At 35.6% G+C, this 12024-nt stretch overlaps 1 protein-coding gene across 5 annotated transcripts in view; it reads left to right on the top strand.

The window, feature by feature from the left end:
• DDX4 (DEAD-box helicase 4) overlaps positions 1-12024 on the top strand; it is a 68915-nt gene that overhangs the window by 31998 nt on the left and 24893 nt on the right. For 3 of the 5 annotated variants that reach the window (XM_025270431.2, XM_025270428.2, NM_001319794.1), the window contains 8 exon segments: positions 1491-1550; positions 4963-5064; positions 6014-6094; positions 7399-7446; positions 9371-9418; positions 9522-9569; positions 10130-10272; positions 10888-11040. In XM_025270431.2, coding sequence (XP_025126216.2) covers positions 1491-1550; positions 4963-5064; positions 6014-6094; positions 7399-7446; positions 9371-9418; positions 9522-9569; positions 10130-10272; positions 10888-11040 — 683 coding nt within the window. 5 annotated transcript variants of the gene reach the window in all.

Here is a 12024-nt window from a genome sequence, read left to right as displayed (position 1 = left end):
GTTATTATTACATTATTTTACTATAATTAATAGATTATAACTAATCTTGGGATCATTATCTCATTTTTGTTTGTGCTTAACTTTATTTTTAATTCTACAGAGATTATTTTGTTAATAACTTTTTATTTTGAAATCATTTGACTCAAGAAGTTTCAAAAATAGTACAGATTTCCTTCAGCTTGCCTCTAATGTAATTGTACTCCTCACCCAACTTCTCCTAATGTCATTAGCCTATTTTAATTCCCAGTGTGGTCAAAATAACTGTAAGTTTGTTTGAGGAGAACAGTTGGCCAAAGGTTATGTGAGGTGGGTTTTCTTTCATATGTGGCAATAAATGTTAGCTACCATCATCATTATTCCAGATGATGATGAATTATTATATCATCAAATAATAATTCCATTATTCCAGATTATTCTAAGAATCTTTCCAGAATTCTTTCTTTCCTCTTCAACCCCCTTGTATGAAATCTTTGCTCCTGAGAAGGTTGTCTTGATGTTAAATGACTCTTCAGGAATATTGTCAGTTGTTGATGTCAGCTCAAATAGGAGCCTGCAACAAGAGCTGTGGGTCATTGTTTATTATAAATCAATATTAATTGAGTAGATTAATACTTTTGTACATAAACAACTGATAGCTTTTAATTTGTTGAGCCACATATGTCATCACTGGGACCTAGTTCTCTGGCACTAAATGTTAGTGATATGTACAAAGATTCCTTGAAACCATCTTGGTATTTTCCAAATATGGGTTTATTGGAATCTTCTAGAAAGCTTAAAGTTATTACTGAAAGTTGTATCAATAAGGTATAATTTTTTAATTTAGAAAAATTGTTCATTCCTGGATATCACTCTGCACATTCAAAATGAATCTCTGTAGGGTGGGTTCTGATAATTTATTTTTAACCAACTTTCCTGATAATTTTTAGTCATCCTTCAGTGTAGTGATCCTCATACTACTATGTATAAACTCTGGTAATGTTACTTAATAATGTCACTAAGAACAGAAAGCCAGGATGTCCCCAAATGCTTCCATTAGGATGGATGGGGAAAAGTTTGCATATATTAAAAAAAACACTATAATGTCTCAGGTTTATTAAGAAAGACAATTTACAGATTAATGATGACATTATAAATACAATAGTTATGCATTTCTGAGATCCGTGTGACTACTCAACTGTTCAGATATTTCTGAAACTGTTTCGTGACATTTATGCAATTCTTATTTTTTGGCTGTGCTCAGAACTTGACAGATAACATGCTTAACATTTAGTATTTAGGTATATTAGGTGATTTTTAAAAAGAATTGAATGAATAATGTGTTTGTATTTTGTTACGGTTATTTTAAAATTTAAAATTTTGTTCATATGTTAGCTTATGAATATATTTTTTCTCAGTAATTTCTCTTGTGACAGTACTATTTAGATACTACAGTAATATAAATACTTCAATAATTATTTAGATGCTATTCACATGTTAAATTTTTATTCAAGAATCTAGTAATGACTGTGAAGATAATCAAACACGGAACAGAGGGTTTTCCAAGAGAGGCGGTAAGGACCATGTTTTGAAACAACTTGGACTTAAGACAGAAATTAAACTGAAAAATTGATTTTGGAAGAGCTGAAAGAAAAATTCTGGTGGTGAAAACCTTTCAAGAAAAATACTTTGGCATATCCTTTATGCTGTTAATATTTGAGTTAATATTCAGTAGGTGTCTCTCCTTCTGCTCTCTGATGTCACTCGATTTGTCTTTTCCTAAGACCTCCAGAGTGTTCTATGAAGTACAAAAGGTGGGACTGTGTGAATCTTGGTCAGTCACAGTATAGATAAACTGGGATGTCTTTGTCTCTGAGTAGGAACATTGGAGATATGGGGGAAGGGAGAAATTGTAGATTAATTACCATACTTGCTAATCCTGCCTCTACTTGAGGTGAGATGGTATAAAAATTATAGTGCCCAGTTCTGGATTATCTATAGGCAGACATGTTAAAATAGCAACAATATCCACGAAAAACCACAGTGAACTTATAAAATTGCTACAAGTGTGCAAATATATTTATGATAGAACTTTATAGTGTTTGGAGCTGCACTAGATACATCATAGTTTTTGCTGCAACTTGGAGATATCGTTTTCCCTTGCCTATTAGATGATTGGCTCATTGAATAGATCATTGAATAGCAGGCCTTCCTAGTGAAGCTGAGACTTGCTGTGGATTTCACTATAGCCTTGGATGAGTTGTGAGGGGTGGGGGGTAGGAATTTGGTGGTGAATGAGGGATGGCTTATTTGTCTCATTCAGTTCAGTTCAGTCGCTCAGTTGTGTCTGACTCTTTGTGACCCCATGAATTGCAGCACGCCAGGCCTCCCTGTCCATCACCAACTCCCGGAGTTCATTCAAACTCACGTCCATCGAGTCGGTGATGCCATCCAACCATCTCATCCTCTGTCGTCCCCTTCTCCTCCTGCCCCCAATCCCTCCCAGCATCAGAGTCTTTTCCAATGAGTCAACTCTTCGCATGAGGTGGCCAAAGTACTGGAGTTTCAGCTTTAGCATCATTCCTTCCAAAGAACACCCAGGACTGATCTCCTTTAGAATGGACTGGTTGGATCTCCTTGCAGTCCAAGGGACTCTCAAGAGTCTTTCCAACACCACAGTTCAGAAGCATCAATTCTTCGGCGCTCAGCTTTCTTCACAGTCCAACTCTCAACATCCATACATGACTACTGGAAAAACCATAGCCTTGACTATATGGACCTTTGTTGGCAAAGTAATGTCTCTGCTTTTCAATATGCTATCTAGGTTGGTCATAACTTTACTTCCAAGGAGTAAGCGTCTTTTAATTTCACAGCTGCGGTCACCATCTGCAGTGATTTTGGAGCCCAGAAAAATAAAGTCTGCCACTGTTTCCACTGTTTCCCCATCTATTTCCCATGACGTGATGGGACTGGATGCCATGATCTTCGTTTTCTGAATGTTGAGCTTTAAGCCAACTTTTTCACTCTCCTCTTGCACTTTCATCAAGAGGCTTTTTAGTTCCTCTTCACTTTCTGCATAAGCTGAGTCTTTAATGGCAATTGCAGGGGGCCCTGCAATGATGGGGTGGACATTTAGTTAAGAAATAGACTCCTCTTTTAACATTGCTCTCCTTCCCCCTTTAACAAGGAGTTTTGACACTAATGTTCCTAAAACATAGCTCTTATTTAAAATTTTTGGTTTTCTGCAGAACAGTGACTTATCTTTCTTACTATTCAGTTTTCTTTAAATCATTTTAATTCATATTTAAGTGAAGCAATGAAAAGCCAGTTGCAGCTCTTTGTGTTGATCCTGGCTTATTGACTAGTGTAGGTTGTCTAGTAGGGTGTCCCTGATTGCTATTTTCTTTAGATGTATACATTTGAAGGTAGAAAATTTGTGTGTGACACAGTGGTCACTCAGTAAATACAGATGTGTGTGTAAATAGAACCGTATCTAAGTTTATGTTGAAGTATGATGTCATACAGGAACAGGTTGGTGCATATGTCATAAGTGTATACAGCTCAGTGATTTTTCAGTAACTGAAAACACCTGGGTTCTGTGTTTTCCCAAGCACGCAGATCAGGAGTAGAAACTACTAGATCCTCAAAAACCCCTTTCATGCTCATTTTTAGTCATTAGCACTGCCCTTCCAGTTAATCTCTATTCCAACTTCTAGCAGCATAAATTTTAAAAAATTTTGTACTTAATATAAATGGAATCACATAGTATATAATATTTTTGTGTTTAGCTTCTTCTTAATGTAATTTTGAGATTGTCTTATTGTTGGTTGCAGTTGAAGATCATTATTGCTATATAGTGGTCTTTTGTTCTCCTGTTCTGCTAATGATGTGTACTTGGATCTTGTACAGTTTTGGACTGTTCTGAAACTACTGCTCTGAACATTCAAGTACATTTCTTTTGGTGACACTTGTTAGTGTTTGTCTTTTTGACTATAGTCATTCTAATGGATATAAAGTGGTATCTCATTATGATTTTTTATAATTGATCTATAGTTGATGTATAATATTTTGTAAATTACAGGTATCAAAACATAGTGATTCATACCTTTTAAAGGTTATACTCCACTTATAGTTATTATGAAACATTGGCTGTATCCTCTGTATTGCACAACATATCCTTGTATCATTGTGATTTTGATTTGCATTTCCTGATGACTGTGATGTTGAGCAGCTCTCCATGTGTATATTGGTCATTTGTATTTACAGATCTTCCAGATAGAAAATCAGTAAGGCAACAGAGATCCTTAATGACGTATTAGAACAGTTAGACTTAATTGATATTTTCAGGACATTCAGTTCAGTTCAGTTGAGTCACTCAGGCTCTCTGCGACCCTGCGGACTGCAGCACGCTAGGCTTCCCTGTCCATCACCAACACACATAGCTTGTTCAAACTCATGTCCATTGAATTGGTGATGCCATCCAACCATCTCATCCTCTGTCATCCCCTTCTCCTCCCACCTTCAATCTTTCCCAGTATCAGGGTCTTTTCCAACAAATTAGTTCTTCACATCAGGTGGCCAAAGTATTGGAGTTTCAGCTTCAGCATCAGTCCTTCCAATGAATAGTCAGGAGTTATTTGCTTTAGGATTGACTGGTTTGATCTCCTTGCAGTCCAAGGGACTCTCAAGAGTCTTCTCCAACACCACAGTGTTTATAGGTGTCACTTTTTCTTTTTAGTCATTTTTAGGTTTTGTTCGCAAAGCAAATAGTGGATTTTTTTTTAAAAAAAATATAGCTTTTATCTATTTACTGGTAAAGTTGAGCATTTATAGGTCAAATACAGCATTTCTCTTTAGTAACTGTTGATGGCTTAAAATATTAAAGTCATTGAATTATGCAAGGCTTAAATTAACTTGGCCACCGTGTCCCCAAGATTTCTTTGTTGGTTTTTGTGTCGTTTGTGTGTTTGTGTTTTAATATTACAGGTTATCAAGACGGAAATGATTCAGAAGCTTCAGGATCGTCCAGAAGAGGTGGAAGAGGTAGTTTCCGAGGTTGCCGTGGAGGATTTGGTCGAGGAAGTCCAAGTTAGTAGTGGATTGCAAATAGTGTGCTTCATTTATTAAAGAAATGATTAAAAATAATGCCTATCACATATAAGATTGTTATGACTATATGGGAATGGTTTAGTGTAGTGGCTGGTACATAATCACTTATGCTATGTAAAATATTATTTTGTAGACACATGTAATTCCTTAGAGATTAAATGAGAATATGTGAATCTTTCTAACAATTTGTGTGATGCAGTTCTTTAATATTACATGCTGTGAAGCATTTCAGAGCTTTGATAAAGATGGCTGACCTTACAAATAAGTGGCATTCTGATGACTCAGCCTCCCATTATACCTTCTTATACCAGTGTGATTTCTACCTAAATTTTTCCAGTCGTCTTTCCTTGGTACTAAGATATTGTCTCCTGAAGTCACTTTTGGAATGCATATCTCTCTTAACAGAGGAGAACAGAATAGTGAAACTAAAAACATAAATGATTTAATAATTAAATAGATGTGTAGCAGATTAGTGAATTGTCACTTTTTTAAAAGTGAAGAGATCCAGAGGGTTGCTGTTTAAGACTAATAAAGTTTGATTTGAGTGCAGTGGGTACCAAGGGATGCTATTCTGGAGAATAAGCAGTAAGATTATGTAATGTGAAATTTTGAGGGACAGTAACAGTGCTGTTTTTCAAAGGTAATTTAATTTGCCTATATCATATTTTGGTGTAGTATTAGCTCTGACTACTTTTATAAGATAATTTTAATAAAATTTTGAGAAAGTAATTTATAATAGAAGGAAATAATTTATGGAAAAATCTTCTGTGTGATACTTCAAAAACACTATGATTCCTGTTAAATTTAAATTATTTTATCTTGCATCTTTTTAACTTCTGGTACCATAAACTGATTTTTTTTCTATTTACTGCATGATTTAAAAGTTCTAAAAAGTAACATAATCTAAATTTTTTATCTGGAAATGTAGATAGCGATTATGAACAAGATGAGGGGACCCAGCGCTCTGGTGGCATTTTTGGTTCTAGAAGATCAGCATTAAGTGGTGCAGGTGAGAAATAGAATTTATTACTGAATATTAATCATTTACATTTGCTTCTAGCTCTAGGATTGTTGAACCTAATATATATTTTTAAGTATATTAGATTGGCTCATGATTATCTCTGCTTTTTAGATTTGTAGGGAAAAAGAACGTGGACAGTTTTCCCTCCCTCATAAAATTTGTGCTCTGTGAATTATTCCTTCTTTCTTATCTACCAGTTAATTTGAGATATAAATTATACTTTTAGTTAGAAGAAGGAAAATGAAGTTTCCTTTGGTTTCAAAGAAAGGATTCTGAGGGGATTTGAGGAGAAAGTGGAAAAAAAAAAGGCATTCTGTTAATGAAAGTGTTTAAAAGTAGTTAAATGAACTGTAGTATTAAAAAGAAATGAGCTATCAAGCCTGAAAAGACATGGAGGAGCCTTAAATACGTACTGTGTGCATGCTAAGTCACTTCAGTTGTGTCAGATTCTTTGTAACCCCATGGACTGTAGCTCACCAGGCTCCTCTGTCCATGGGATTCTCTAGGCAGGAATACTATAGTCGGTTGTCATGCCCTCCTCCAGGGGATCATGCCAACCCAGGGATTGAACCTGCGTCTCCTGTGACTCCTGCATTGCAGGCAGATTCTTTACTGCTGAGCCACTGGGGAAACTCTAAATATGTGCTACTGAGTGAAAGAAGCCAATCTGAAAAGACCATATACTGTATGATTCCAGCTCTGTATGACATTCTGGAAAAGGCAAAACTATAAGAAGAGGGGTGAAAAAAAATGAGTGGTTGCTAGGGGTTCAGGGAAGGGATGAACAGAGCATTGAGAATTTTTAGGATAGTGAAGTTACTTTGTATGATACTATAATGATGGAGACATGCCATGATATACTTTTGCAAACATAAAAAACACTGTACAGTACCATGAATGAGCTGTAATGTAAACCGTGGACTTTGGGTGATTATGTTGTGCCAGTATAGGTTTATCAGCTGTAACAAAATACCTCTCTTGTGGGGAATGTTGATTATGGGGAGGGGGGGAGTATGCAGGTGTTAGGACTGGAAATATCTGGGAAGTCTCTGTATTTTCCCTTTAATGTTCCCTTTAATGTGAACCTGAAATTGCCCTAAATAATGAAGTGTTTAAACAAAATGTTCAAATGAGAAAAAGATTTTAGTTAAATATAGAATTAGGAGATGGGTGGATTAAGGGTCTAGGAATCCTGAGAAATTACTCAGATTTCTCAGAAATAGCTATATGTTTTATGTGCTTGAAGAGGAGCTGTGTTTTCTCTGAATATTCTGTGAAACAATGCTTTACAGGTAATGGTGACACTTTCCAAAGCAGAAGTGGTAGTAGAAGTGGACGAGGTGAGTTCTTATTTGGTTTACCTGTAAGTGGTTAAAATGACTGTAGTCCAAGTTTAATTTTTGAAGCTGCTTTTATACACACTTCGAGGAGTATACATTTGCACGGCTAGTTTGGAGAAGTTGTTCTTTTGTCATTTAGTTGCTATGTGGTGTCTGACTCTTGCAGCCCTGTGGACTATAGCCCACCAGGCTCGTCTGTCCATGGGATTTTCCAGGCAAGAATACTGGAGTGGGGTGCCATTTCCTTCTCCAGGGGAAGCCAGTTGTTTACTACTACTCTTTAATCCAGCAATTCCATTATATACTGTAGGTATATACATGCTTAATACATGTAAAAGTATGTTCACTGAAGCTTCATTTATAATAAGTGAAAACTGAAAATCACCTAAAATTCATCAATAAATAACTGCTTAATAAATAATATAATATAAATATAAAATATTTATATTTTATTTATGTATATATATAAATATATATAAATATATATATAATAAATATAAATATAAAATAAATAATATAACCATAAAATAGGAGTTACCATGCAAATGTTAAAGACTGAGATGTAATCTGTGTTTACAGATTCTTATATTAAAATAATCTTCCTTATTATGAGATAATTAGCTTGGTATAGGGGGTAAAAAAAATTCAGTATAGATAATTTTATACTATTAAAAAAATCTCAGAGTTAAAAATGCTTAAATTTCATATAAAAGTTAAAATATTTTCCAGACTAGTAAAACAGTAAAGCTTGTTTAATAGCTCTGAAAAATTCTGAGATCATTATTAGTCTGAGAGCATTCATAGTGGCAACTCCCTTGAACCACTTTTCCCTGCTTCACTCCTTCAAATTCTTGGTTTCTTCGGTGCAGCAAAAGATTATTAATGGCTAAACCATATTTTATACAAATTATTAGATCTTGTTTGAAAAGGGGTTTGAAGACCTATGGACATACAGGACAAGAAAATTAGAGAGGACACATATAAAAATGCTATATGTTAGCCTTTCAAATCTAATGCAGTCCTTATTCTTTTTGTGATAGTACCTGAAAATGGCACAATCAATGACTCCTTGTCTAGAAACCAGAAAGGTAGTGTGTGGAAAAGAGTTAACATGATAGGCCTGACTGCTCTTTTTGGAAAGTCCTTCTTACAAGACCCTTCCCTGACTTCTGGGAACTTGGATTTTGGGAGGGGTCTCAACACCCTTAACCCCACAGAGTGGTCCACTGTGCCTAAATGGTTTGTAAAACAATGTGGTTTATAATGAATACCCACTTTTCTTCTGGGAGTTGGGAAATTTGGTACATGCCAGACAGAAGGTGCCTGCCTGCTTTATCAGCCCCTCATAAGAATCCTGGATATTGAATCTCTAATTGATTACTCTGGTAAACATTTTCAGCATGTTGTCACAACTTGTCCTGTATGACACCAGTGGGAATGACTCTTGAAATCTTGCACCTTGTCTTCTCTGGCCTTTTCTCCATACCCTTTTTTCCTTTGCTTATTTTGCTCCATATCTTTTCTATGTAATAAGTCACAGCCATAGTTATGACTGTATTCTAAGTCCTAGCAAATCATAGAACCTATAGGTTATAGTGGGGACATCTCAACAGAGATGGTCTTTTAGTTCCTGTTAGAAAATATATTCCTTTGTTGAGGAATATAGGAATAGGAAAAAGACATAACAGCTTAAAAAAGAAGATACTAATATGTTATAACATTGTAACCTGCATAAAGTCAGCATTTTGAATGCTAAGGGAACTTAACATATTCAGGATTCTATTTATCTTAATTGTCTCAAATATTATTTGTTTGAAGGGACCATCCATGTTTAGAACTTTTTCTTTTTGAAGACAAGCAACAAAAATAAAGATATACATAGTCTTGTATATTGACTGACTGTCACTGTGTATTTCTTTAATAGGTGGTTACAAAGGTTTAAATGAAGAAGTAATTACAGGCTCTGGAAAGAGTGAGTTTTACTTTAGATAAGGTATTTGATTTTTATAGTGAGTATTGTTTTACCCCTCAATTTTAAAAAACATTTGTCTTTTTTTGGTTTGATTCCTTTTAAGATTCTTGGAAGTCAGAAGCTGAAGGAGGAGAAAGTGGTGACACTCAAGGTATATTAATTTTTGTGTGATCCACATAAATGTATATTACATTTTAATACAAATGAAGAATATTTAAAGAGATAACTTTAAAAAGTGTGAAGTAAAAACTTTAATGGTAAACATTGGGAACTTTTTTGTAGTTTTATTTATTTCCTTTTGGCTGTGCTGGGTCTTCGTTGCTACACAGGCTTTTCTGTAGTTGCGGAGAGTGAGGGCTCCTCTCTAGTTGTGGTCTTCTCATTGTGGTGGCTTTTCTTGTTGCAGAGCATGGGCTCTAAGGTGCACGGGCTTCAGTAGTTGTGACACGTAGGCTCCGTAGTTGCAGCTCCTGGGCTCTAGAGCACAGGCTGCGCATGGGCTTAGTTGCTCTATGGCATGTGAGATTTTCCTGGGGCAGGGATTGAACTTGTGTTTCCTGCATTTGGCAGGTGGATTCTTTACCAGTGAGCCACCACGGAAGCCCAGGAATTTGCATGTTGTTTTAAAATTTGAGTTTGTTGGTTTTTGTCTGTTTTCTCTTTAATTTTTATTCTAATCCTTATAATGTAAATTTTATTTTAAATTCTAAGGACCAAAAGTGACCTACATACCACCTCCTCCACCTGAAGATGAGGACTCCATCTTTGCACATTATCAAACAGGCATAAACTTTGACAAATATGATACTATTCTTGTAGAAGTATCTGGACATGATCCACCACCAGCAATTCTGGTCAGTGCAATAATTGTTTCTGTAATGACTGTGAGGCAAACTTTGTTTTTTAAAAATTTGGTACATTTCTTTAAGTTGATATTAAAAAATACAAAATTTCATCTTTAGTATTCAATGTCTTAGGTTGGAAATTTAGAATCATATCTAACATCTGTATTAGAATTAATTGCTGTGTTGAAAGGGAGGGTACTATATTTCCTACCCACCTCCTCAAACTAGGATGGAAACTTGATTGAAATTTATTAAAAAGGATACTTTTCCTAAAGATTCAATATTTCTGCTTTCTACGTATGTGAGAAGGTGCATCTTAGGGGAGTGATTTTCTAAGGAGTGAGGAGCCCAGAATCCCCTGTTGATAATGAACCATTTTTATTGATCAGAGTTATATGTATCTCACAGGTTTTAAGGGGGCTGAACAAGTTTTTAGAGCCATTGTCTATATGGAATATTCCTTAATTCTATCAAGTAATCGCGTAAAGGTTCTAGACATTACTTTTGAATATGTATTATATAGAGTAGAATTAACAACTTGAAACTAATTCAAATGGAATATGTTTATGGAATGACTAGTGTATGATACATGGAATTTAACCACTGCTCCCTGATTTTTTTTAGACTTTTGAAGAAGCTAATCTTTGTCAGACACTGAATAACAACATTGCTAAAGCTGGTTATACTAAGCTTACTCCTGTGCAAAAATACAGTATTCCTATTATACAAGGAGGACGAGATTTGATGGCTTGTGCTCAGACAGGCTCTGGAAAGACTGTAAGTCACTTCCCTACTTATATTTTGCCCAGTATTCAAACTGTCACTTTTTGAACTTTGGTTCTTCCCAAGTAGATGATTTTAGTGAACTGTCATAAATACTCATGTTTTTGCCTCTGATTTCTGGTTTTATTGAAGTTTGTGTACTTTTGAAGAAAGAATTTTTAACTATTTCTAGAGTAGTGTTTTGCAGTTCATAGATGTTTAATCTCTAAATGTATTCAGCTCCTTCTGTGGGACTTAATATTTAAAGCAAAACAACTGAGAGTCAAAGCACCAAAGGTTATAAGACCTTTGATTATAAGAGCAAGGGAAAAAATAATTTATGTAATGTAAAGTTTTCCCCATCACTTCATGGCAAATAGATGGGAAACAAAAAGTGGAAACAGTGACAGATTTTATTTTCCTGGGCTCCAAAATCACTGTGGATGGTGACTGCAGCCACGAAATAAAAGATACTTCCTCCTTGGAAGAAAAGCTATAACAAACCTAGACAGCATAATAAAAAGCAGAAATTTACCACTTTGCTTACAAAGGTCCTTATAGTCAAAGCTAAGGTTTTTCCAATAGTCATGTATGGATGTGAGAGCCTTAAAGAAGGCTGAAAGCCAAAGAATTGATGCTTTCAAACTGTGGTGCTGGAGGAAGCTCTTGAGAGTGCCTTGGACAGCATGGAGATCAAAGCAATCAATCCTAAAAGAAATTCGCCCTGAATATTCACTTGAAGGACTGATGCTGAAGCGCCAGTACTTTGGCTGCCTGATGCAAAGAGCCACCTCATTGGAAAAGACCCTGATGCTGGGAAAGATTAAGGCAGGAGGAGAAGGGGGCGACAGAGGATGAGATGGTTGGATGGCATCACCAACTCAATGGACATGAGTTTGAGCAAACTCCGGGAGATAGTAAAGCAGCCTGACGTTCTGTAGTTCATGGGGTCAACAAGAGTTGGACACAACTTAGTGACTAACAACAACAGTGTGATAG

Source organism: Bubalus bubalis, chromosome 19, assembly GCF_019923935.1.
Source record: "Bubalus bubalis isolate 160015118507 breed Murrah chromosome 19, NDDB_SH_1, whole genome shotgun sequence".
Classification (NCBI taxonomy): domain Eukaryota; kingdom Metazoa; phylum Chordata; class Mammalia; order Artiodactyla; family Bovidae; genus Bubalus; species Bubalus bubalis.
This window is presented reverse-complemented; position numbering and strand designations above follow the sequence as displayed.